Here is a 27480-nt window from a genome sequence, read left to right as displayed (position 1 = left end):
ATATACTCTGACATATGGTATTGACTACAAGGAGGCATTTGGTCCCAAAGCCAGTTACAAAGAATATACTCTGACATATGGTATTGACTACAAGGAGGCATTTGGTCCCAAAGCCAATTACACTGCATCATGAGTTTCTTTATTTGTAACTGTTAAAGGATTGTAGTTGGTCCTGAACTTCACTACTATACTTTGTTGTTGTAACTTTGTGTCAAATGTGACTCAAGAATGCCTTCCTTAATGGCATTCTATAAGATGAGATTTGTGGATCCAATCTTGGGATATGTTAATGATTCCTTCTTGGCCTGCTGACTTCAAAATAACACACAACTTGTGGTATCAAACAAGCTCCTCGATCTTGGTTTGGATGATACTAAGATATTTTGCTTTAAGGCAATTTAGCCAGTGCGATATCGATTCATCATTGTTTGTGAACACACTGGTGTTAGGATTGTTACGCTGTTAGTATACATTGATAATACTTTTATTACTAGTAATGATATGAAAAGCAAATGTAAAATGAAGTGAGTACTACAATATCAATTGCTGATGAAGGACATGGGTGTCCTCTCATATTTCTGGGGGCTTACGATTACTGGGGTTTCTAAAGAAATTACACTAAGTTGAGATAGAAGTATGACCGAGAACTTATTTTCAGAGTCATTTCAAAGACACTTTAGACCCTAAACCTAAACCAAGAATCAAGTTGACTCCCCAGCTGAGTTGATTATTAAAATCAACTTATCTGACCATGATGTAATGCACAAGAAGATCCATTGCTTGATTCAAAATAAGGTAGTTACATTAGAAACGCTTGCTGCATGCACAAAAAATATATATACAGCTACATTTTTTTTGGGGTAAGTCTATGTACAGCTACCTTCATCATGTTTTTCACCTTTGTTGGACATATTGATCCACAGTTACTGTTCAAGAATGAGATACTAGGCTGCAGAGCAGGCACTCTAATATTCTTATAGGTTTAGAAAGTTCGCTTATCCAATACTAGAGGATGAGAAAACCTGATGCCTTCTAAATCTTTCACTTAAGAAACAATGAACCACCATTCCATTGAATTCCTTTTACATGGAAATTGTGAAAGGAAAGTATATATTGTATATCCGGTTAATACAGAAGGTGTATATTGTAATCAGTAAATATGGGAAGGGTAGAATATTGTGTCCCGTATTTTATGGTAAGTTTGTGTATAGTTTAGGTGTCTATGATTTATTCCTAATTTTGTCAGCTGTATTTGTCATTTGATCTGTCCTCTCTGTCGAGTTGTGTTTGACCAGAGAGCAATCTGAGCATGACAACCATTGTTTCTACTGGTCACGCCATGCACCAGAACATCCTACTCGTTTCCGCAATTAGTGTTCAAACTATGTTCAAACTCCAGCAGCTTTCTTTCATAGCATCTTGAATTTGAGAGGGTGTGTGAAAGCAAAGTATATATTGTATATCTGATTAATATAGAAGGTGTATATTGTAATCAATAAATATGAGAAGGGTAGGATATTGTGTCCTATATTTTATGGTAAGTCTGGGTAGAGCATAGGTGTTTGTGATTTATTTCTAATTTTTTCATTTGTATTTTTCGTCTGATCTGTCATCTTTGTCGAGTGGCGTTTCGACTCTCTGATCTGTCCTCTCTGTCGAGTCGTGTTTTGACTCTCTGATTTGTTTGATCTTTTCGAAGAGTTCCTAAAGTCATCTGTTCTTGAGGCTTGTTGATTCGCTGCTGCTTTATGTGCATGTTGATCAAGCAATCTGAATATGCATCTGAAGATCCAATTGCTCGTTTCCGCGACTTGGTGTTCAAACTCCAGCTGCTCTCTTTCCTAACATGTTGAGTTTGAGGGGGAATGTGAAAGGAAAGTATATATTGCATATCCAGGGGGAATGTGAAAGGAAAGTATATATTGCATATCCAGTTAATATAGAAGGTGTATATTGTAATCAGTAAATATGGGAAGGGTAGGATATTGTGCCTTGTATTTTATGGTAGGTCTGTGTATAGTTTAGGTGTTTATGATTTAGTTTCTATTAGTGTCATTTGTAATTTGTCTATAAAAGACAAATCTGTATATTCATACCAATTAATGGACGCCGAGTCTCTTCAGAGAAACCTGAGACTCTTCACAGAAATCACATAAGAACAATCCTAATCACCAAAAAATGCTTCCAAGAGGAAATTCTCAACAAGCAAGGCAAGAACGAGTGATTTCTACTTTCTAGTTTTAGAGACAAATATATATTAAAAACAAAAAAAGATTAAAGAAAAAGACACACACACAAACAAACAAAATAGAGATAGAAGGCTAACAGTACAGTCATTAGAAGGAAGTATGAAAATTAACCAAAATTTCCAAAAGGAAACATAAGCTCCTTCTTCTCAACACTCTAAACATAGCGATTAATTTTCATTATATTAGAAAGATATAGTAAAGTATTCCAAGCAAGGACTTTGCAAATATATCAGCAAGTATATAATCCTTACTATGTCTTTCAAGCAAGGACTTTGCAAATATGTCAGCAAGCATATGATCCTAAAAAGAAGACTCAAGAGCAAAGGGAAAAAAAAAAAATCAAAAGAAAGATGAGAAAAATAACAGAGCATAAGCATAAGGATAAGAAAACCAAATTCTTTATTAGACCCAAAAAACCAAAAAAATAAATAAATAAATACTTACCATTACCGGCAGCTTCCAAGAGTGGGGAGACATCGACCCAAACTGACTGCTCTCCTGAGGAAATAGGAGAGGGGGGAATCCCATTGCTCTCCATCCCTCTTTCAAACCTGAAAAGTGTTCGAGGATTGTTATCAATAAGGGTTATACTTCTCCATGTGTGAACAGTCTGTGAAGGTTATGGAGAGCCCGCTCATCATAACATGCTCGACATTGAAGCCCAAGAAACCAATTGGACACTGCCGGTATAAATGAAGTCAGAGAGAGAGAACTGCTGGTACAAAGAGAGAGAACTTGGATACCGTGGAGAGGGAGAGAGGGGGAGAGAGAGATTGCAAATCTAAAGTCAGACTAGCTTGGAGCCTTGAACACACTAGCTTGGAGCCTTGAACGATCGTACGACCGCAAGGGCCAAAAAGAACTATAGCGTAGGCTGTGGGTGGCCCGGGCCCGAAGTTTTGCAAAAGGCCCATGCTTTTGTCAGGTCAAAAATGTATTTTTGGGCCCAGCCCAAAAATATTTTTATCAGGCCGCCCAGGCCCCGGTCCTGACCGAGTTTCAATTCAAAGTAAAATTGGCACAGAAAAAAAAAAAAAAGGAAAATTAAAGAGAGGGAGTGGCCTTCTTGGTCACATGGACATACCTCGCATATCTAGAAGATCTCTCTATTTGATTTCTCCCGCCCCGGGACATTCGGGCTGAGGGGAGAAAGATAGACGTATGGTTGGGGCTTTTGCAATGGGAGAGAGAACCAAGGGAGGGGCTTTTGAGCTTTCGGACCGGGTTCACGCCGATTATAGCCCGACAATACCTAAAAGAGAATGGGCTTTCCGTTACTCGGCTCGAGGCTAGCCCGAAGCCAGAAATTTGACTGAATAGTAACCAAAACCCAGGCCCCAGCCCGAAGGCCACTGTCCCATCTGCACTGTTGGCAATCCTACATTTCTACTTTAGAGAGAGAGGAGTGCACTTTCTATAGTGAGTGTATGTTCTTAATTGAATAGGTTGGCATCTTCTCATTTAATTGTACAATGTTTAATGTACACCAGTGGTGTATAGTTTATTCATGGTATTATGCACCACTCGAGCATCCACCATTTGTTACTGGTGGCGAACAATAGAGACATATTCTTAGATGTCATTCAGTTCTATTGGGATGGTGCCGGCCCCGCTCCTGTACTGCATACCATACACAACTGTCATGGTAGCACTATTTTAGTTTTGGGCTAGCCTGCAGGCTGGCTGTCATAGTAGCACTGTCTTTTGTAGAATTGTATGCTATAAGATTATTTATACTTCGTATAAAGAAATCACAATCACTCATTATTGTCTCATCTGAAATTTGATAGCTTTGTTGCGTCATAAAATTCAAAATATTTTCTTTTAGATAATGAGTTCGATTAATAACACACCCTTAGCAACCCGATTTTGACACCCAATGATCATGCATGATGGCAACCTCCTGATATCAAAATGTGAATGGTCTTATTTTATACATTTTTAATTTATGATGATGAAAAATAAGTTTTTTCGTCAACCTATTTCTAATTAGGTAGTATCTATAAGTAGGGTACATTCAATGCTTGAATCTGACCCACTTATATGAGAATTTCCGGGTTGGGCTAGTTTGGGCACCAACGTCCCCACCACTCACTTGAAACTTTTTTTTGTAAGTATGTCAAGTTCAGATATTCAAGGTCCGAATCCATCTCACCCACTAAAATATTCTAAAAGCCAGTTTAGGTAACGAATGTCTGAAATCCAAACCTATCGCACGTAAACAAAATTACTAAGAGCCAATTCTAACATTAGGTATTTGTATCCCCCCACTAACAAAAATTTACAAAACCATCTAACAAGATGATTTTTGCGCCTCAAATTTCCAAAACAAACAAGAAAACCCTTGAATTACTACCTCTCTGTAAAAATATACAATTGCGTAGATGTGAAAAAAGATGAAGGCAATCGCATCCCTCCATAATTTGCTCCCATAAAAACCTTATGTACATGTACTTTGTTTTCTCTTGTCAGTACTGTCTCACCCAAATTTGCAGGATACCTGACATAAATTGTGTACACAATCATTCACTAACCTTCTCCAAAAAGAGAGATCTTATTAGGAAATCTCATTATTCATTGACATTGAAACACTTATTTATGTTTACAATGATAGCTTGAGCAGTGATTACAAATCTAGAACCTTCAAAAACCTTCAAAGCATTGATATTTATAGGCAAGGCTAAAGCAGCTGGACATAGAACCCAAAAGTTTCATTACATTGATTCTTCAGAAATTAAGGGAATTAACATTACAATGTTGCAATTTGACATTAAAAATTGCATAAACATCACCAATCTGATCAAATTAAAAAAAGGAGATCGAGCTCCTAGTGCAATGTGAGAAGGAAGCAGAGTGGCGGCGGTTGAAACCCAAGGCATTGACGCCTAAGGGCTCCGGGCCAACCTAGCTCAACTGGGTCAGATTCAAGATGCACAACCATTACGTGCTCGTAGGCCCAACCCTACAATAAGACATAAACGCAGGAATTAGGCAAGGCTTAGGGAAAAAAATGAAATTCGGTAAGAGTACCAAAATATAAAAATTAGGTAAGACTACCAAAATATAGATGTAGAAATTGCTTGAAGTAGAGTTGCTAAGCGACTAAGATCACCATCATCATCTTCAGAGCTTTTTCTCAACTATTTGCAGTCAACTATAGAAATCCCGATCTACCATTCTTCTCTATCTATGACCATACCCTCAATGCGACCATAAGTCTCATATGTTTTTGCTAAGCCGTTGAGATATAGGACATCAAAAAAAATCCACTGAAATATAGGGTGTGTAGATCCACAACCTTCGACAAGGCCCAATACAAAAACCCAAGGGCCGCAATATGCCTTGGGCACTTCCATGCCTGATTGAAATCCATGAAGAATTTAAGGAACATCATGGGCACTACTTTGGTTTACAAGTTGGCGAAATGGTTATGCCAACTATTTCATTCACAAAGCAAGCAAATAGACAAATTCCAAGAAAAATTACTTATTCAGTAACCGAATGATCCTAAAGGCAAATATTCCTTGTAGAAATAATAAGAAATGATTAATCAAGTCTTAAACATTAGAAATTGTTTGTCACATTAATCTTTTTACATATTGTCAAGTTCAAATGCGAAACATAGTAATCAAAACAATGGTACTCAATTAACAATCGATAAACCAACTCTCCGTCAATTTTCATTTATTTTGACATGAATGAATGAACAATGGCTTCTAGAGCGCATTGGATTACCCTCTGTTATTAAAATCGGACCGAACCAGTTATCCAACCAATAGAACTAGTGACCGGACCCCCTGTCTCCAGTCTGATGTAGGCAATAAATTGGACTGTGTTGAGAACTAGTTAAAACTAGTGGGTGACCAGTTGAACACATTTGATCGCCGGTTCTTGTGGACCAACTTACTCTACCTTTTCCCCACATTTCGTAATATTTTTTGGCTTGGCTTTTTACTTATTTTCTATTTTTTCCATTTTGATTACAGATGATATTTTAATTTCCAAAATCTTTATCCAATCAAAAAATCGTCTCCCTGAATGATTCAAGGAAGTTTTTTCTTGCTTGTTATGCTTTCCTATCTTTGTTTGTTGCATTTTGCCTTTTTATTTAAAAATATTCTTTCTAGTAGATGCATCTTCATTGTAGACGTAAATCGTACAGACAAATGCGAGAACAATTTCAAATCATAAAGGGTTAATTTCTTAATTATTTGAGCAATTTTATCTCTAAATTCTCTAGCAACTTCCCTCAAGGATTATTAAAGTGTTTTGTTTTAGAAATATGGTCCTATCTGATAATATCCTTAATCTCATTTGTTTTCTAGTTCTTAAGGGTTTTATTCAAGATGTCTACTGCTACTTATTCTAATGGTATGAGAACTAAATTTAATCTTGCTCGAGTGTATGTTTAGGAGGTAGAAGTCGAGGGAAGTGGTTGAAGAGGTGGGCCACAACATGTCATACAATTCATAATTATAGGCTTGCTAGACATATATTGCAGATGGAGTGTCCTACTGAAATTTCGTACTCAATTCACAACTCACAATTTTTTTTTTTTTTGGGGAGGGGGGGGGGGGGGGGGGGGGGGGGGAGAATGCGTTGGGGTCGTGGCGGTAGCACCCCCACACCTTAATTACCATATTGTAGTTTTCATTCCCATTGACATCACCCTATTAATACCTTCAAAAACAAACTCCTAAACTATTTGAAATAACAGGTAAGGGCATGTCTTTCCCATTGAATTACCTAAAAAAAAAGGGTGCAGTTTGTATAGAGCTTAAGCTCTAAATAATCAAATAGAGCCTACCTTCAAATAGTGCCGAGAAATGTGGTTTCAATACTGTAAATCTTTTTGATAGCCTTAAAACATATTTTCATATTTATTTCTAAAGTTTAAAGCTTAAAAAATAGTGCAGATAGGCAAATCTATGAAAACTTGAATATCTTGAAAAATGACGGTCCAAAAATGCGTAACAAAATACACTATTTACAAAACTTGAAATCCATTTTTTTCTCATGTCTATGCATCTTGATGTCGAGATGATCAATTTGAAGATATTTGGGCATCAAAACAACCTCTTTTAGGAAAAATTTTGAGTTAGGCTCAAATTTGATTGTTTAGAACCTCGGCTGCATATAAACTTTTCCCAAAAAAAAAAAAAAACTCAATTTTTTTATAAAAAATGCTCTAGCCAAGATGTAGGCTCTGAAGTACTCGGCTGCATCAATCATCTACAATTGGATACCCAAAACCAAATGAAAATCAACCAAGATATCAATTGTGTCATGAAGTGGCAGGAGCTTTTCGTCGTCCCATGGCTATTCAATCACGCAATGCCTTTTTATCGGGTATGATAATAGAACTTATAAGTTTTTTAAATGAATGTTATATTAATATTGGAATCCATAATGTTTTGCCATTAAATTGCCAATTCATTGACTCCTACTTTTACATATATGTAACTGATTGGTGGGCACATTTTGGAAGTGGCACTCCTCACCTTCAAAGAGTTGGTATTCTCATCCTTAGCTAGACTTATGATGTAGTGTAATTGGAGTATATTTGAGAATATACATACTAAGAAAAGGAACAAGGCATCAGAGATTAAATGATTTGGCAGTACTTGTTAAGTATAACATGAAGGCAAGGCAAAGGTAAGATATAATATTTCAATGAAATATTTGTCACATTATGTTAAAACTTTATTATTTATTTTGTACAACTAAAATTTGATTTTAGCATTTCACAATCAATGTATTTATGGACACTAAGCAAGATAAAATGCATGACTTAAGGAGTCCTCGAGGTGATGTAGGGAGAAATAATACCGGAATAATAAAAAATAAAACCAAAGAAGAAAAAAAAGTCGAGATAATATACCATCTCTCAAGGTCTACAAGGGAATCCATCTTAAAAACAATCTTTTCACAAGACCAAATTTACTCAATTCTCAGTCTCTAATCTTTACAATGTGTGACTCTTCCTTTAAATAGATTTTGAAGAAAATGAGTAATTAAATAAATAAAAGAACCACAAAAATTAACTCTCTCTTTCTCCCACATTTTCCTCCCTCCCTATTTTCTCTCTTTATGTCCATGTTTTTCTCTTTCTTCACGTGTCTCTCTAATCTCCTAACAACTTTTAACTCCCTCTAATTTATATCTCTTTCAATATTGGCTTTTCAATATTTCAATATTGGCTTTATTTAGATCTCCTTAAATCTCATGTTATCTTTTCTTTCTAAAAGATAATCTCTACTTATCTTAAAGATCTATTTCCTAAACTAAAAAATAGGCCTTCCCAAAGTAAATCACACACCAAACTCAAACCCACATAACTTATCTCTTCCTATCCCTACAAAAAATAAAAATAATAACACTAAATGTTTTTTTTTTTTGAACTTTTCTTATGCGTCAGATGATGAGCTTGAGTCCTACATGGAAATGGAACAACCACCATTGATTACACCAATTGGTGGAGATCGCGATGGGGGACTATTAGAATTAGGTACAAAGCCATAACCAAATTGTCATTTTTTTCAATACATCATGTTTTCTTAATTATTTATAAAATATCAAAATGGGAAAATTATCCACCAAAAGTAAACTTTCGAAACAACTTTCCCACAACCAAATTTTTTATCACTACTTTTACCCCAAAACTATGTTTTATAGCAAATACCTCCAAGTCAAAATGTTTTTTTTTACAAAAATGCCCTTTTCCATTCATAAGAAATCATGTTTTGCAGACATTGACGTGGACTGACGTTCAATACCAAAAAATAGCCAAAACTACACTAATTGTTGGACCGCAACAAGCTTTCTATGATTCTCCTACAACATAAAACTTATATACTTCTCCTTATCCAACCATCCATGCTGAATGGAGGGCTAAGATTGCCTCAATCACAATGTCACATCTCTATACTATTTTTTTTTTAATTTTTTTTTACAAACTATTTTAACATGAAATTTAATACATCAAATCCTCTATTAATTCGCACTAGCAAAAAATATAAAAACAATATTTTCAATGAAATAAAATGACCAAAATACCCCTGAAATTTTTAAGGGGTATTTTGGTCATTATATTTTATCGAAAAATTATTTTTAATATTTTTTATAAGTACGCCCCAATGAGAAGATGGCACGTACCAAATTCTACAACTTGTATAAAAAACACTAAAAATAAAATACTTTGAGACGTCAGATCTAAGATCAGACGGTGAGTGGCTCTCTTGATCAAAATTGGACGGTTGGATGGTAGGGGAAGCATAGATCTTCTATATTGTAGGAGAAGTATAGAAACCTTATCCGCAGAATAATACTGGCAGATTGCAACAAAAAAGTGCCTGATTGCTTGGGGGTTCACAAATAGTGCGAGACTGCCGTAATAGGGTGTCAGACGCCTTTTAATTCTAGTAACATTTGCTACCGGACCGCCTTTGAGAATTGTTGGACTACATTTTTAAATTGTTGGACCGCCGTTATGATTGTTGGACCCCTTTTAATTCCAGTATGATTGCCGGACCCCTCTTAATTCTAGTAATATTTTCTGTCGGACCGCTGTTTTGAATTCTCGGGTCGTCATTATAGATTGCTGGACCCTTTTTAGTTCCAGTAACATTTGCTACCGGACCGCTTTCGTGAATTGTAGGACAGCCTTTGTAAATTATCAGATTGCATTTGTGAACTGTCGAATGATCGTTAGATTGTCGACCCCTTTTAATTCCAGTAACATATGATGCCGGACCGCCATTGTGAATTGTCGAATTGCATTTGTGAATTGCTGGACCGCCGATGTAGATTGTCGGACCCCTTTTAATTCCAATAACATTTGTCGGACCGCCTTTGTGAATTGTCGGACAGCCTTCATAGATTGCCGGACCGCATTTGTGTATTGTCGAACCAAAGATAAAATTTGTTGGACCACATTTATCTTTTTGTCAGACCGCCTTTGCATTTTCCCATACCAACTCTACATTTTGCCCATTCAATTTTTTGAGCATCGTATGGAAATTGGTTTGTATGAAGCGATATTGAGCTAATGTTGTGGTTGAGAATCTTGAAGATAGAACTTTAGCTTGAGATTATTTTGGGGCCTCATATCCTTGGCATTACATTATATCATGCTTGTATTTTCAATTGGGCATCACATTATATAATGCTTGATAAATACATTGATATCACCAACGATATTGCATTATGGATTTTCAATGTAACATGATAAAGAAATAAGTTCATTGAGACATTCCAAACGAAAAAAAAATGTTTATAAGTCAATATGTTCCAGTTAATCTTTGAAGCATTGAATTTTCCTGTTAACCTCAAAAGTATATATCAAATATCTAAAATACCCTTTTAAATGTAAAATTACTTAACATCTATTTCAAAAGTAAGCATCAAACTCAATAGTATATGTTAGTCAGTTTCTTCGCCTTGGGCCTATTTTTGGTCAGGTAGGAATACCCTTTCCCTTCGTAAGAGGTTCCTCCACGGTCCTTCCCTCCTGGACATCCCCCTCTCTTCGCGATTACAAATTCCACCTTGATTCGTTATATAATGCCGATGCAGAGATATGCACTTGAAATTGATCATCTCTTATCTTTATTTTCCTCTTATTGTCCTCCACTCTCTCACTTTCCTGCTCTCCACTATCTCCCTCCTCACCATCCTCATGATTTTCAATGTCCTCTTCGAAACCTCCATCCTCATCGTCGTCCTGGTTTTCACTCTTCTCGCTTTGATTCTCCAGTTCACCCCTAGTCCACGCTGTCTTCTCAACACCTATCTCTACAATAGTATCTTGCAATAGCAAATCATGGACCGCCTATACATAATGCCTAGATTCCCCTATGAATATTTCACTATTAAGTGCATCTTGTAGCATCCCTATACAAGTATAATGCTGCAAGTAGACAATAAAAAAACAAAATAGACCATTAGTTTGAATATACATTAAACAAATAAATAAAATATGTAAATTTAATAGTATACCAATCTTTTGTCGTCATCATGGCCTATATAGCATTGTACATGTGATTGCAACTGCGAGGGTGGGCACATGGGGGTTTCTTTATATCTGTGTACAGACATGCTATACCAGGCCATGTACTCGTTTATAGGTGTTGCACTATATTTATCCACGTCTACCTTGACAACATTATGTTCTCGTTGCCGCCAGTCACTTATTAGCTTGCTCATTTCGTTGGTCGGGGCCTGATTTTTTCTAGATTCCTCGCATGGGGCGCGGGGAGCAAATCCTCTCTCAAACAACCGCAGAAGGCGCGCACGCAAGACACGTTGGGTGACGCAAGCACACATGCTTTCTCTAATGTGGATAGGCTACCAACAAAGAGAGAGATTTTACAATGAGAGAAGGTCAATTTACTCACCTCGTCGCTGCGGGACGTCCGAGAGGCCTGCCCTCTTAGATCAGTTACTAAAGCCCTGTGGCTGTTCACCAGAACGGTTTGGTCAGGGACTCTCTTCAGACGTTATTGGCTCTTTTCACCTCTCTCAAGTTTAAATTTCAATGTATGTCTTAATTCTTCTCTCTTGGGTTGGTTTTCTTTCAGCGATGTCTCTTCGAGTGGTCGAAAAGGCGAGCAGGGTGGGTTTCCTCGGTTTCGATTAAACTGACCAGGAAAAAGGGGGCTAGACACGACCGCGCATTGGTTTGAGTCTTTTGACTTGCTCGTGCCTCCGCGGTTTCACACACATGTGCGATTACGTGTTTAGAGGGGAGGAGAGAAAGTTCCTGTGGTGTTAGGTATCTTCAAGAGAAGAGAGCTACCTATCTGTGCGTCGTTGAGGTTTCGCCAACGACTGAGGCTTCGGCCACTCTTCTGCTATAGAGGAGGAGTCGCGAGCTCGTCGAGGAGTGGCCGAAAATCTCCATGGCTGTCGACTGGTTCGGTGATGTCGTATGGTGAAAGCATGCCTCTGCCCTATTTCGTGATGGGTCGGGCTTAGCACTACTGGATTGACCCGACTAAGCCTGGGCCCACTTCTTTTGGAAGACGACGACAACGACTGTTTGGAGTACGTACCCAGTTCCTATGTTCACGATGATGGCATGAGACTTTGTCTCTTGGTCGTGCAGGCATTTTCTCTTAGTCGTTTTGGTTTGAGGCTTACTCTTGGCTACTATTCCAGCACAACTGTGTCTTGTGTGCCGTTATTACTAGGTTGTAGCCAGCTCTCTCTTTTATTTTTCTTGAGGGACTAAGGTACCTCAAAAATGACATATAAGAACTTGCCCCGACGGATGCTGCGCCCCGAGAGGAGCGAGAAGTGCAACATTCGAAAAAAGAAGTGATTTTTGACGTCGAAGCTCATCGTTGGAATCCTTACTAAGAGGTTTGAGAGGCCTTTTTATGTCTTGTCTTGCGAGGAGACCTATGCCTTGGATAGACGATCAAGGGGCCCTTGGCGGGTGCATGAGTCGCCTTACCGGAGGTTTGGGTGGTTTGGAGGGGCAGGGTACCTCTTATGGTTCCCATCCTACCAGGTCCAGTCGGGGGCTTTTTCTGTGGCCTATTCTGAAAAGTCTGGTCCAGTCGATATGGAGGGTTTTTGAGGCCGCCTCTTTAGTGAGACTTTACCCTGAGTGTTTAAGGGGAGGTGCTGCTCTGGCTTGGCGATCATGTGTCCTTCGGGGGCATCTTTGACCTGTTGGTGTGATTTTCCTTTCTACTTCTTCCTTTTTTTTCTTTTTTTTTTTTCTTTTTTTACTTTTAAGCGACTTCATGGTGATGATATGGTGGTGTCACATGGTGTGTTGAGGGGGTAAAGAACACAGATGCTATCACCGATCAGGTAATGTGAAAGGCATAGCTCGGTGGCTCTGGGATTATCTTCTGAGTGCCCTTGACGAGCGTCGATCCCAGTCCGGCTGTTGGAAGCTTAAGATTCGGGAGGAATGACCTTCAACGTTCGAGGGGGGGTTTGTTGTTGCTTTGGTCAGAGCACACATTCTTGTGCTATGAGAGTTTTCTTTTGGTGGCGCTGGGCCGAAAGTTTAAGGGGTGGCACCAAGGCCAAAATTTTTTGGAGGAGTGGCGCTAAGGCTAGAACTTTTCAAGAGGTGGTGCTGGGTCAGAAATTTTTTTTTTTGAGGAGTGGCGCTAATGTTGGAGATTTTTGGAGGAGTGGCGCTGAGGCCGAAAATTTTTATTTTTTTAGGAGTGGCACTAAGGCTGGAAAGTTTAAGGGAGTGGCGCTAAGGCCAAAAATTTTTGGAGTGGTGCTAAGGCCGGAGATTTTTGGAGAATGGTGCTGAGGCCGAAAATTTTTGAGGAGTGGCGCTAAGGCCAGAAATTTTTTGAGGAGTGGCGCTAAGGCCAGAAAATTTTTGAGGAGTGGCGCTAAGGCCGGAGATTTTTGGAGCAGTGGTATTAAGGCTAGAAATTTTTGAGGATTGATGCTAAGGTCCGAAATTTTAGGGGAGTGGCATTAAGGCCGGAATTTTTGAGGAGTAGCTCTAAGGCCGAAAATTTTTGGAGTAGCTCTAAGGCTGAAGATTTTTGGAGGAGTGGTGCTGAGGCCAAAATTTTTTGAGGAGTGGCGCTTTGGCCAAACATTTTTTGAGGAATGGCGCTGAGGCCGAAAATTTTTGAGGGGTGGCGATGGGCCGAAAATTTTTGGCGTGGCGTTGAGGTTAGAAATTTTTGAGGGGGTGGTGCTGGGCTGGAGTTTTTTGGAGTGGTGTTGAGGCTAAAATTTTTTTGAGGAGTGGCGCTAAGGCAAAAAACTTTTTTTTTTTTTTTTTGAGGTGTGGTGTTAAGGCCGGAGATTATTGGAGTGGCATTAAAACCAGAAAGGTTTTGAGGAGTGGCGCTAAGGTTGGAAAAAAAAAAAATATTTATTTGAGGAGGGGCGCTAAGGCCGAAATTTTTTAAGGAGTGGTGCTAAGGCCAGAAATTTTAGGGGAGTGGTTTTAAGGCCAGAAATTTTGTAGGAGTGGCACTAAGGTCGGAAATTTTTGGAGTGGCGCTAAGGTTGGAGATTTTTGGAGGAGTGGCTGAGGCCGAAAATTTTTGAGGAGTGGCACTAAGGTCGAACATTTTTGGAGGAGTGACGCTGAGACCGAAAATTTTCAAGGGGTGGCGCTGGGTCGAAAATTTTTGGAGTGGCTTTGAGGCCGGAAATTTTTGAGGGGTGGCGCTGGCCCGGAGATTTTGGATTGACGCTGAGGCCGAAAAGTTTTTTGAGGAGTGGTGCTAAGGCCATAAATTTTTTGAGGAGTGACACTAAGATTAGAAAATTTTTTTTTTTTTTTGAGAAGTGGCACTAAGGAATGGCGCAAAGGTCAGAAATGGTTTTTTTTGAGGAGTGGCGCGAAGGTCGGAGATTATTGGAGTGGCACTAAGGCCAGAGATTTTTGGAGTGGCAAGTGAATAGCCGTATTGCTTGTGAGTTCCTTGTTTACTCCAAGTGCCCTTTTCGGGTTTTCACTTGGAGTAGAAGTGGTGTCACGATGGTGGTTTTCACCGACTTTTTTTTGTTGAGGCGCTTTACACGTGACTTCGAGGTCACGTCCACCTTTTATATCTTTCCATTTTTACTCTTAGCGCCCTTTCAGGTTTCCTCCATGCTCGGTTTTGCTTACAGAATCACTCTTACTCATGGCTTCGTGGCCATGCCCGTCTGTCGTTTTATTTTTGTGTGTGCTCACCGCAGCAGTGGGGGCCATGGGAGGAGAGCGAGGACAGAAGGCCTCGGTCTAGTTGCTTGCTTTTGAGGGCATATTGCTCGAGGGCGACATGTGGTCGGAGGGGATGATGGGATATGGAAGGGTGTGGCAGGCCTTCCCTTGGTGAGGTAATGTTTGGCAGACGAAATAGCATGAGATCTGCCTCGTGATCTGGTGATATAGGTGCATGGAAGGCGTGGCGGCAAAGACGCAGACCGTTGAGGGATTGAAGAGTCATTTGATGACGCATGTCGATGTAGTTGTACGCACTTCTTGGGAAATGGCAAGCTTTTTAATGACGAGCCTACAATTCCTTTATAAAATGGGGCATTTAGGCTGAGAGGCAGCACAAGGAGCTTTCCTTTGCTTGTTTAGAGTTGAGCTTGTTTAAAGAGCCTCGATGGGTGGCCCAACCTTTCATGGTGGGCTTGAGCCCTCTAGTTGTTTTCGTGCTCTTGAGAGCTGGAGAAGGATGCTTATGATTGTGTATACGATATTAGGTGTCGTCGCACTTAGCTCTAGTCTTGTTCATCAAGGGATGGTTCGTGAAGGTTTTGACTTGGCTGTCTCTTTGGTGGTGAAGATCAACCAAATGAGGAATTTGGTCGTGTCTACTGTCTGGTGCTTGAATAAGCCACCTATTATAACGAGAGGGGTGTCCTGTTTTGGCTTTCTTTGGATGACGCCCCTTTTTCACCTTCACTTTGTCTCGAGAAGGAACAAGGAGTTTTCTTTGGTTTTTTGAAGGCCTTACTTAGAGAGAATGAGGTTGCTCCTTGGAGATAGCTGCCAACTTAGAAAGGGGCAGCTTCATAGCTTGCACGAGGGAGGTCCTTCTATCTAGATATTTGAAGTTGTCTTTAGAGGGAAGGATCCTACCCTTGTGGAGTGATGTCTTTGATTTTTTTTTTGGTGTTCGAATCCTTTTCGAGAAGAATGACCAGTCGTTTGTGCCTTGAGGAAATCGAAGCAACTCTCATGTAGAAGCAATTTTTTATTTCTGATAAAGGGCCATTTCAAAAGTTGTAACAGAAATTTGTACTTCCCTTTATCTATGAATAAATCCTCTTTCCCTTCGCCTTGAATGCTCTCTTTTTTTCTTTTTTTTTTTAGCGTATTTTTCTCCTCGTTCCCTCTCTGACGACTTTTTTTTTTGTTTTTGGGGAGGCATGATATGCCTTACTTGGAAGGCCCAGATGCCTCCTTCTTGAGTGTGTGAGTGGTGCAAGGAATGAAGTTCCCTCGCTTGTGGACATGTGAGTGTGTGCCGAGATACACAAAGGATCATTGTGTTCCTAGGGTAGTTTGAAATCTATTGAAGCATAGAGAAAGAGTGTCGTGTACAAGAGTGTTGTGTACCAGGACTGTCCGTTGAGTAAGTATGGGTGCGCCGTCTTTTCGGGATGTCGTGCGTGAGGAATAATCGTGATTTGGGTTAGCGGCGCGCTTTGGGTTAGCATGACGCTTTTAATTGCTGCATGGCTGCTCTCCTCGGGATGAGCACGATCTTCCTCGTTCGTGCGACACTTTCATTATGCATGTGTTTAATACTACCATACCCCTGGACTGTGCGATGTTTCGCACATGTAATGCTTCTTGGGCCCTATTTTAGCGGGATGTTTCACCTCGCGTGCCGCTTGGTGTTCTTCCGTGATTGGGACGCGTGTCCTGCGGCTAGCTTCTGGGCGATTCCTCTTCCCATTTGTGATTATAAGAGGGTTGGTGAGGAACATTCCTCGGTCTTTCACCAAAGCTTTTTACTGTCGACCCAGGAGGATTAGTTCCTATTTTCCCTTTCTTCTCGCATTTTTCTTGCATTCTTACCTCCTATTTTGTTTTTTCTTTTGTTTGCACACCTTCCTTTCATTTGCCATCTATTCTGGGGTGGACATCTTTGGTGGTGCAAGTTCTCGGCAATACTGGCTGGTACGAGTTTAGCCCCTCCTCCTGGTAGGGCTTTTCTTTTCTTTAAATATGCATGGTTTTCTTGGTCTTTCTTCTTAACTTTTCGTTTGTCCTCGTTCTCCCGGTCTTTAGTCAGGCAGGCGTGGTTGTCTCATCGCTTCTCTTTTTTTTCTTTTTTTTTGTAGTGCGAGTCCTCGATGTGAACTAGCTCCCTAGCATTGGCGAGTTAGGGTCGAACCTCTACACTGGGGTATCTCTGACGATGGCAGCTTTTCTAGGAGAGCTTGAGCCTAGCTAAGAGCTCTCATGGCCTTCTCGTTTTACCTTTGCAGGAGAGAGCACGGAGCTTTGCCTGTATGAAGATGCTGACAGTGAACCTCTCATTTAGAGAGATGGCGTAGTCCTCTATCATGCTTTGCACATGCATTCTCCTTCCGACTAGATCATGCCGACATTGGGGAAGAGGATGTTGGCCAAGCCTGGTCTTTAGTGGGCTGCAGGCGCTCTTCATTTTAAAGGGGAGCATCAGCATTTGGCGGGATACAATACTTGGATGTTGGACGTGTTGGATTCTTTCACCGGCACTTTGAAGGAATATGGTATAGCCGCAGCATATCAATGCTCGGCTGGTTACTATGATCGGTGTTTAAACACCGTAAAGGCTCTTTTGGAGACATGGTGTTGTCATGCCAACAGTTGGCTTTTGCAGGAGGGTGAGGCAGGTATCACCCTGCTTGATTGTATTTTGTAGATGGCCTTGCCTTGCTGGGGGAGGAGTATGAGGAATTTGTCCCTGGCAACGGGGCCATTTTTGGGGGTGAGCCCATCAGGGGTAAGCGTGCTCCTTTGAGTCGAGTGAGTTGTTCGAGATTTATCAGTTGTTGTACTGATAGTTGCAGCCCAAAACTGGTGGGGTACATTTTGAAGCATGGCGAGATTACTTTCATGGTAACCGCCAAGAGGGTGAAGATCTAGGTTCGAGCATCTCATGGGTAGACTAGTCTCAGCAGGCGGTGGCAATCAAGGCTTCGAAGAAGTCGATTGCCCCTCCAAGGTGGAATGTCTGGGACCGAGTGTACCTGGCTACTTACTTGGCCCTCTTCCTGTGCATGTTTGCTCTTCTGGGGGCGAAGGGCTATGTCATTCGGCCTGGTTGCTTTTATGTGGCCTGCATGATGGCCTAAGGTACCGGCTTCGCGGTGGCCCAACGGGTCTTGTGTAGCATCTTCCACAGGTTAGGGTCTATTGCTCGTGGAAAGTCCCTTCGAAGGATAATAACAACTAAGGCTCCCTGGGTGAAGGCTTTTCGGGGTGCTTCACCATGAGCTTCCCAGTGCATTATGTCTTCGGGTGGCTTTCCACATATTTTCTCGGGGCGTACAAGCTCAACGGGAACCTCGCAATGGCAGCATGCCCGCACATGTTGAAGATTGCTAGGATGTGAAGGCTGTGGTTAGAGAGCCGAATGCAGTTCGTGAGCTCCTGACTGATGCATCTTTCTTTGCTCGCGAGAGGCCTTTCCCTGTTGGCGGGCCCTCCGACAACATTTTTATCGACGCTTTTGGCCTCACGCTTAATAAGGCGATTATCAAGACAAAAGAGGCCATGTACCTCATAAGCGTCCGAGGTTGCGTTCTTCTATTCAGGGGAGTGAGGTGCAAGAAGCTGGAGGGTTACTTCCCTCACCATTTTGCATGCCAACATGGCTTGGATCAGGGATGTTGCGCCACCATTTCTTTTTCAAAGAAGTATGGGAAGAAGGGGGCGTTGCATGACCATGAGGCCTCTGGGGCGAGTCGTGAGGTCTGGACTGACCTCGACATGTGGATGGCTTGGGAGACTTGTCTTTTTCTCCCTTAGCGGAGCAAGTTTGTGGTCCCCCATTATGGCCATGTAGGCAACACAACTGCGAGCTACCGACGGTGGTGGGATTTCTCTAATGCTAGGTATTGGGGCATGGATCACCCATGGCAAGCCGCCAGTGGCTCTAGTCGCGACGACAGGGCTGGAAGGTGCTTCGTCCCTCCTCCTTTCTCCGCTATTTTAGGCTTGGATCATTATCCTGCCAACTGACAGGAACTGGCCAAGCCTCGTTTATTAAGCGAGGATGAGAACGGGTGAAGCTACTCTCGTTGAAGTGAAGGACGCGATCCTTCTTTGACAACCTGGAGGTGATTTTGGTCAGAGTAAAAGGGGAGTGGACCCATCTCGCAAAGAAGGTCTTGCACCGGCTCCCCCTGCTCGAGTTGAGGGTGAATCCCATTCTGGCTTGTCCGGACGGGTTAATCGCACTCCAAGGGCTCCTGCTTCCGTTGAGCCCCAGAGCGCTCCTCCCAAGGGGAGGGAAGATAGGAAGAGAGAGAGAGAAAAATAGGGAGAGAATCTTTGCACGTCCCTTCTTCGAATAAGGAAGACTTGCGTCTAGTAATGGTGTCTTCAGTGCCCTCCGATGAGAGATGGGCTCGGTTAGGAACTTGTAGCGCTCCAGAATCTGCATCGCATTCAACTCTTGCAGTAGTACTGCGATTGGTCGATAGTTGGCCTGGGTGGTTGAGTGCGCCCTTACTTGGTTCCGGGCGTGGCTCGAGAAACCCCCATGTCAAGGGTTGAGGTTAGCGCAACTCCTGCCGCTAGTAGCCGAGTTGTGTCTTCTGCACACCCTGCGTTGTCTGTCCCTCCTGCCCCAGAAGCTATGTAGGAAGAAACAAGTACTTTGAGGGTTCGTCTTTTCGGTATGCCGGCGGCGCAGTCCTCGGATTCACCTGCATTGAGGAGGGGGGGGGGGAGGTGGCCTCTGGGAAGTCCTCCATTTGAGCTTCACGCTATTTCGAAGTCTTTGACACCACTTGTTACTACGAGACCCGTGCCTCTTCTTGACGGAAGTGGCTTTTCTAGTCCTCCGCAGTTGTGATGCTCTATTCGGGTCTTCAGAAATTAAGGGGGTGTTCTTTATCGGACCTTGGGGAAAGGATGGAGACGTTCAGGGCTTGCACAATCAGCTTAAGGGGTGTGTAGCCCAACAAGGAAGTTTTTGACTGCCTTGATGGATTGCTGCAAGATCTCAGTGACTGGAGAACCGAAGCCCTTTCGTGTGAAGATGCAACACATGCATCTTTAGAGAGGCGCTTGGATCCTTGGAGGAGGATTTGGCCGACCAGCAAGACCTTGTGCGGCAACCTACACAAACATGTGCTCTGCTTGTTTTGGAGAGGGACTCTTTGTCAGAGGAGGTTGTGAGCCTTTCTAGGGAGCTCGAGATTGTGAGGGTCGAGATGGAGGAATTGCATGCTCGGGTGGCCCCATTAAGCTCTCATCGAGACTCCAGTTGGGAGGCGTTACATTAGCAGTCGCGCGAGCTCGAGCAGTTGGATTTCGATTCGGCGGCAGTCGCCAACTTGACCAATTCGACCACCCAAGAGATCTCTTGCCTTCGAGAAGAGAAACTGATCATGCTTCGGTGCGTAGAGGAGCTGAAAGCGATGATTGAGGAGTCTCTTGATTGTTTCTGAAAGCGCGAGACTTTCCTACTCCTCTTCTTGATCTTCTTGTTCTTCTTGTTCTTCTTATTTTTTCTTTTCTTCAATGGGCTTTTTGAGCTTCACTCGGATCCTTTTGTAACCCTTTGACCATAATGAAGAGCTGTTTTTGTTTGATGATGATTGATTTTTTTTTTAGGGAAGGCGATTTAAGGTCTTGCCTTTGAGACCAATTGGGTCTTAGGTCTTCAGACTTTTCCACTCGTAGAGGGCGGAGATTGAGTCGAGTGAGACCCTTTTTGTGAGGAAGTTTGCTCTTCCTGGTTTACGTGTGGTGATGAGGGCTGTTCACCCATTAGGACTATCTGACTGATTTGGATGTAGTTTTTTAAGATAGAGCGAAATGCCCTGCAATTGGCCAAGTCATGACCCTTTTGTTGGTGATATCTGCACCAAGGGTTTTGGCTTTCTGTACGTTTGATCCTTATTTTTTTTGGGGCTGCAAGGCGCTATCATCTCATGCTGGACCATCATGTCGAATATGGTAGAAAATCGCTTGGGAGACAGTTCAGCAACAACAGAGTCGTTAGTTGACTCCTCTTGGATTTTGTCCATGTGCGAGGCTTTTGAGGCCCCGAAAGCTTTCTTGAGGCTTTCTAGATCGATCTGTCTGTTTCAAATCAGGGCCTCGATGTGCTCTTTTAGCTGGATGCAATCTTGGACTGGGTGTCCTAACATCTGATGGTAAGCACAATACTTGGGGCTATCAAAGAGTTCGGCTTGCTCTGACTTCTTGACGATGGGGAGCACCAACATCTCCTATTCGAGAAGCATTTTCAGGACGGTCGAGAACCACTCCTTATTAATGTTGTATTTCTGATTCAATATGTGCAAGAACTCCTCGGTTTGGTGATATTTGCGTGGCAGCGACATGTTATTATAATTATGTTTCTGAGGGGCTTGCTATTGTGAGTCTATCTAAGCTTTAGTCAGTAACCCTCATGGCATGTCCATGGCTGGCAGAGGGGCAGCATTAGTTGCAGGTTAGCATCGAGAGGCACGGTTGTGACGGCCACACTGATTACATTCTTCGGTTGGTTGGTGTGGGGATTCGGCCTGTTACCCCTGGTGTTTTGTGCTTGATTGGTGCCTGAGGTTTTACGACCCCGCCCCTAAGCCCTAAACCGTACGAGCCGACGACGGCAGAGAGCAGGATCACGACATGAGCTGGCAAATGTCACTCAGGTGGGAGTGGCTCAATAGCATGAAAAAGCGGAATCAAAAGCAAACCGTGAAAGAAAAACTAAAATCTACACATAAAGACAAGTAGTACATCCAAAAGTATGGTCAAACCATTCACATTGATATCCAAAAGTTCATACAATTTTCTTCAAGGCACTATTGGCCCAAAATACACAAAATAAAGTCTACATCACAGTGGTAAGTCCACCCAAAACATACTATGAAAATCTTCAAAAGATGGCTCTTCACCTCCTCAGACTTCAAGCTTCAGTTACCCAAACACGGCTTACTTGACTCCAACACAGATGTTAACACCCTTTACTCTACAATCATGTAAATAAAAAGGAGTGAGCTGAAAGCCCAGTAAGCAGATCCCTCTTCTTATGCTCTTATGGCGAGAGAATATTACACTACTATTGGGTGACCCATTGCGTAGTGCCCATAATAACCTGGGGGGTGCAACCCACCCAAATGTTCACATTCACATCCTGACTCCTTTCTTATCATGGGGAGTTAGGGAAAGTTCACAGCTGCCGTCACCATCATTCACACAGTAGGTGCCCATTCACATATCACATAAATAGCATATTAACGACATCATCATTCACACAGTAGGTGCTCATTCACATATCACATAAATAGCATATTAACGACACCATCATTCACACAGTAGGTGCCCATTCACATATCACATAAATAGCATATTAACGGCACCATCATTCACACAGTAGGTGCCCATTCACATATCACATAAATAGAATATTAATGGCACCATCTTTCACACAGTAGGTGCCCATTCACATATCATAGCAATATAATTGTGTCCGCTACAAGTGGGTGCCCCTTTGCGTAGGGACCAAAATTATAATAACAATGTCGCATTATGACAATATCAGTATCTTAACATGACAGTAGCAATATCACATCTTAACAGTGTCATAAGGACAATATCATAGTGGCACTAACGATATTCCAGTTTAAGCTTTACAGTTCAATTTCCTACAATTGTAAGCAATGACGTGCGATCACCGTTAGGGTTGTAACTTCTGGTCCATTAAAATTTTTAATATGGTTCCAAAACAAAGTTTGTATTAGACACACCTATCCCTCGTACGAAGGTGGATCGAAGACAATTGGACCTCACTGGCCCTCTTAAAAGTTCAAGAGGATGAGGATTAATTGTGGTACCCTGCTATATACATGAAACAACAAGATAACCTACTTCGCATCACTATAGCTCTTAAACCGCGAAGAATTGACACTTCCAAAAATCAAAGTTCAAGCCAAAACATATCTCTTTCTAACAAGGCCAATTTGAAAGTATTTGGACTCCATTTGGTTGTTCAAAAGTCTGTGTCAAACAAAATGATAGTTTTGGTCTTTATCAAAACTGTTCACTGTGACATCTCTTCATAAAAAGATACATAACTTCCAATCAAAGAGGAATTTGAAAATACTTTCTACATAGCCCACTCAAAGATCTTTTAAATGGTGGTGGTTTGAAAGGAAATGGACTTCGTTTGATTAGTTAAAACTAGTGGTAACAGCAGAGGCAGTGAAAAAATTCAGGAAAATAGTCAATAGTGACATGCTCATACATTTTGGAATATAACGTCATTTTTATAAAGAATTTCAGCAAAGAGAAAATACGAACATTTTACTAGACTCATATATATCTCTAATTGCAGTGACTTAAGATCAATCGGCCCCATTTGACTGTTCAAAAGCCTCTTTCAAGAACATACACACTCCTGGAATTTCACAGTAGTACAACATACTTCATAAACATGATCCATAACCTTCAGTTTTTAGAGAAAACATCCTAACATCTGTTATTACACATGTAGACACCCCATTTTAAATCTGACAAATTCTATCGTTTTTCGAACCTGTAGGGCCACATCATCCTAGTAGACTCAATGTAATTACCCCAAAACTACCCAAATCCTATCCCACGTTGAAGTAGAACCCAAGAGCTTTCCAACGGTCCAAGAATCGTCTAAATTGGACCTGCGTATAAAAAGATATAACAAATGACAATTTAGTCCATGTGAGACCCAACTGTCGGGCTGCGGGCCTAGCTGTAACGGGCCCGACAAGCCCAGATGCGGGCTGATGATGCAGTAAACGTGTTTTCTTTAATTAGATAAGGTTAAAACTTCAAGATAAATCCAAAAACTTCTGAAAAAACTTCAAAAAATTTAGAAAAAATCACTAATTGAATCTTATAAGTACCCCCTCTCCCTAACCCAAAAGGAGAGACAAAAAGAGACAAAAAATACCTTATAAATTATTGAAATTAGGAAAATTAACCAAAAATATCAAAAATACCAAAAATAAAAAAAACCCTTAAAAAATTCCTAAAAATTTAAGAAAAATCCCAAAAAATTAGAAAAATCTCACAATTCATATTCAACCTCTGGAGATCAGAAAATTTTTAGAAAACTAAGGAAATTCTCCTCCAGACCCCAGAAAGACCGATATCTTTAAAAAAATCTCTAAATTTAAAAACCTTAGAGAAAATAGAAACCCTAGCCTCCTGAAGTCCTAACCCCCAAGACTGAGAAAACCTAGACCTAGGGCACAAAAACCCTAGATCAAAACTAGAATCAGGGTAAAACAACCCTAGATCTAACCCTTTACACCAGAGATTTGCTGGTCAACATCCAAAATTAGAGAGGCAAAAGGGACCGGTCTTGATACGGGTGAGCCCTCGAAGGCTCGAGAATCCCGAGCCATCCAGCCCAGTTTGGTATTATTTCTTCCTCTCTCTTTCTTCTTCTTTTCACTATTTTGCTTCTTTTATTTATTTTTGATCTGTTAACTTGTCTTAAAAATCGTATTTTAATGCTTTGGATAATGCTGGCTCTGTCACAGATCTGAGAGTAGATCTGCTCTTTTCCTGGCAAATCTGGCCTCAAATATGAATTTGATCTGTCCCACTTATTCTACCACTTTATTTACAACTTTTTAATTAACTTAAGGTGTTAAAATTCGAGAGATCTTGATCGAAAAATCTGTCAGATTTTCATTGTAAACAGTTTGGCGCCCACCGTGGGGCTATTTCAAGCTTGATCCAAGCTTCCACATACGATTTTTATTCACTGTTTTTCACTGTTTTCAGTCACAAAAGGTCCCAAAAGTCGGTTATGACCAGAATTCAGGGTTTCGATGCTCGAAAACCCTACTTTTTTTAAGCAACACCTATTGGCGCCCAAATTCAAAAGTTCCAGAAACCTCTGGAACTTTGTGGATTTGTTCTAGGGACTCTTTTGTGATTGCACAAAAAACTTCAGATCAAAATAAAATTTTTAAAAATACAAAAACTTTATTTTCAGTTCAATCTAGGCTTTTTTATTTTATTTTATTTTAATTTATTTCATCATAAATGCTTTTATTTCCTGCTTCTTCCAAGTTTAAATTAGTCTTATTTCATCAAGATTAACAAGATAAAAATATAAAAAAATAATTTTTTGGGCGACCCAGTCGTGTCGCCCACTCTGCAAGGGCGACACCACTAGTGCCGCCTGGGCGACACCACCCGTGTCTCCCAATTGTAAGTGTCCCAGATAAGTTTTGGGACCCACAGGACCATTCCATGGACTTTTGGCTCCCAATTGACCAATTTTTTACCTAAAATAAAATTAAAAAAAAAAAAATTGCTTCAGATAGATCTGTTTTGTTTCTGCCCTTTTGAACGCATTCCTTCTCTCCGTTCGAGCTTTGCGAGACATGCCTAACCAACTGAAGGCCATCTTTTCACAAACATTGACCGATGAGGCCTTGAACTGACATCGGAGAACAATGTCTGCTCGACCACACATCACTCTAGACGAAATGTTCAACCTATCCGTCTCTCACTATGGCGGGTTGACACCAAGACCCCTCTCCCTGGGCGAACTCAGTGCAATAAAACAAAACCCTGGAGAATCCTTCGAGGATTTCATCGATCGATTCTGCGAGGTGGCAATGCGGGTCATAGAATGTCCACTTACAAACCCAGCCAAGATCTCCATAGTCTTAGAGAATGCTGCTCTTGAGTATAGGACCTTCTTCAGCCAAGGTCTTATCCTCCATTCTTTTGACTCCATGATCGAGTGAATGGCTCGACATGAAAGGGTCAGAGAGGCACCCCTAAGCACCAAGCCCGACAACAAGCTGATAACAACTCCCCATAATAAGAACAAAAATAAGGGGAATGCTTCAGGTCAGATTAATGAGATCGTCGTTAACGGATCGGTCCAAGGTTCAGTTGCTCGACGCAACAATCAGAATCAAAACCGAAGGAGTCAGCCTAGAGCCAACGCTCAAATAATAACCAAAGGCTAGAGGATAATTTCACCCCTCAAAGATCCATTAGAAAAACTGTTGGAATTACTCTTGGCTAAGAATATGGTTTATCTCTAGCCACCATCTGAACCACCATTTCAAGTCACGGATAAGAGCAGGTGGTGCAAATGGCATCAAACCATGCTTATGATACTCAAAACTGCATATATTTGAAACAGGTGATTTAAGGGTTAATCAATAAGGGAGACATCACTGTCGCACCTAGAAATCAACCTGTCGAAGAGCCCAATCAAAAGATGGTTATCTTCACAAATCATCTCCTTAAAAATATGGTCACAACGATAGAAAATCCGAGAGTTCAAGACAACTCGAAAGAGAATATTGTCATTCACATGATTGAGTGTGGAGACGAAGAAGAGGATCTCAATCAATTCACATTGACTTGTGATCATCACTTTCAAGAACCCGAAGAAGATCTTTTGAGCCTCCTAAGAAGAAGCCCTTCATCTCCAAACCTCGATAACCTTCCCAACCGATATGACGAAGATGATACACTAGAGATTGATATGGTCAGGACTAATGAAAAGACGTCATCTTCCAAATAAGGGGTCAACCCCCCAAAGGCTCCCATTACTCTTGTTAGGGCTCGCCCTATCGAACTTCAGGCTGGCGAGGTCGACTCCTTAATCCGAAGAGGCCGAGTGTTCAAACCCATTCAATTGATGACCGATACCCTCGATGAAAGAATGAGAAATACCTCAAAACCAAACAACCAGCAAGGGTCATAGATCATGAGCCGAACAAGGAAATTTAAGGATCTGCAACCACCTACGATCTACCAGCTCATCTCGAGAAGATCCAGCTCAATCTCCATCTTAGAGCTATTCGCCAATTCATCAGTACATAGAGCCTAGATCGAGAATGTCCTTGCCAAGAGATACCTCCCAAGCAACACACAACCGAATGAGTTGTGTGGAATGATGAACCAGCTGATGGCACCAACACCAATCGTGTTCACAAAAGATGACATCCCAGCCAGCTTCAACTGATTTCACGTCGTCCAAAATTGAAAACGGAGATCGAAGAGGTCTCGGGTGTTCTCTCACCTTATTGCAAAGCCAGAGGAAGCCTTCAAGCTATCAGGGCTTTGTATCTGGAGGCATTCAAAACCTCGATCCTCTTGATGCCCGTCCTTCAAAATGGCTTAAGGATATCCTTGAATCCCCAACGGGGAACAACTCTTCTTCCACATATGAGCACACACAAGAACTAGGAATTGAAGACCTTTTTGCTGACTTGGATTTGAATGTATGCACAATTGGCTCTAACACAGTCAAGCGTGTTCATCCACCGATTCAAACCCAGGAACGGAATTGGTCGATCACTCTCCTATCTCGAGAATCGCTGGAAGCATACCAGCGACACCTTCAAGTCTCGATGTTCATAAGTCAATCATTACTGACAATGGATCCAATTTCAAAAATAAAAAGGTCTCTAAGGTGTGCAAAAAGTTTGGGATAACACAGAAATTTTCTACACCTTACTACCCTTAAGGAAATTGACAAGCAGAGGCTACAAATAAAGGACTTCTTAGAATTACAGACAGAATAATAGAAAGTGG

General features: G+C 41.3%; 1 protein-coding gene and 1 long non-coding RNA gene across 21 annotated transcripts in view; both read right to left on the bottom strand.

Moving 5' to 3' along the window:
- MAK10 (MAK10 homolog) overlaps positions 1-3682 on the bottom strand; it is a 59477-nt gene extending 55795 nt beyond the window's left edge. For 8 of the 20 annotated variants that reach the window (XR_016047455.1, XR_016047456.1, XR_016047457.1 and 5 more), the window contains exons 1-2: positions 3334-3656; positions 2694-2800 (exon numbers count right to left, since the gene is read on the bottom strand). Coding sequence is in view for 7 of the 20 variants with exons in the window: in XM_020674932.2 (XP_020530591.1) it covers positions 2694-2800; positions 3334-3383 (157 nt within the window). In the remaining 13 variants the exon portion in view is untranslated. Of the gene's footprint in view, positions 1-2693; positions 3099-3333 lie in introns of those variants that run through there. The other 12 variants (XR_016047458.1, XR_016047459.1, XM_088855665.1 and 9 more) reach the window with 8 other exon arrangements.
- Positions 3683-4803: 1121 nt separating this feature from the next.
- LOC148779203 (uncharacterized) lies at positions 4804-5642 on the bottom strand. Its single transcript, XR_016047452.1, has 2 exons — positions 5307-5642; positions 4804-5211 (listed from the first exon to the last, which is right to left on the bottom strand). It is a non-coding gene; the product is annotated as an uncharacterized LOC148779203 (long non-coding RNA).
- Positions 5643-27480: the final 21838 nt, after the last annotated feature.

Source organism: Amborella trichopoda, chromosome 13, assembly GCF_054954075.1.
Source record: "Amborella trichopoda isolate Santa Cruz 75 chromosome 13, AtrichopodaSantaCruz75HAP2 v2.0, whole genome shotgun sequence".
NCBI lineage: Eukaryota > Viridiplantae > Streptophyta > Magnoliopsida > Amborellales > Amborellaceae > Amborella > Amborella trichopoda.
Note: the sequence above shows the minus strand (reverse complement) of the source record. Positions and strands in the feature narration are given on the sequence as shown.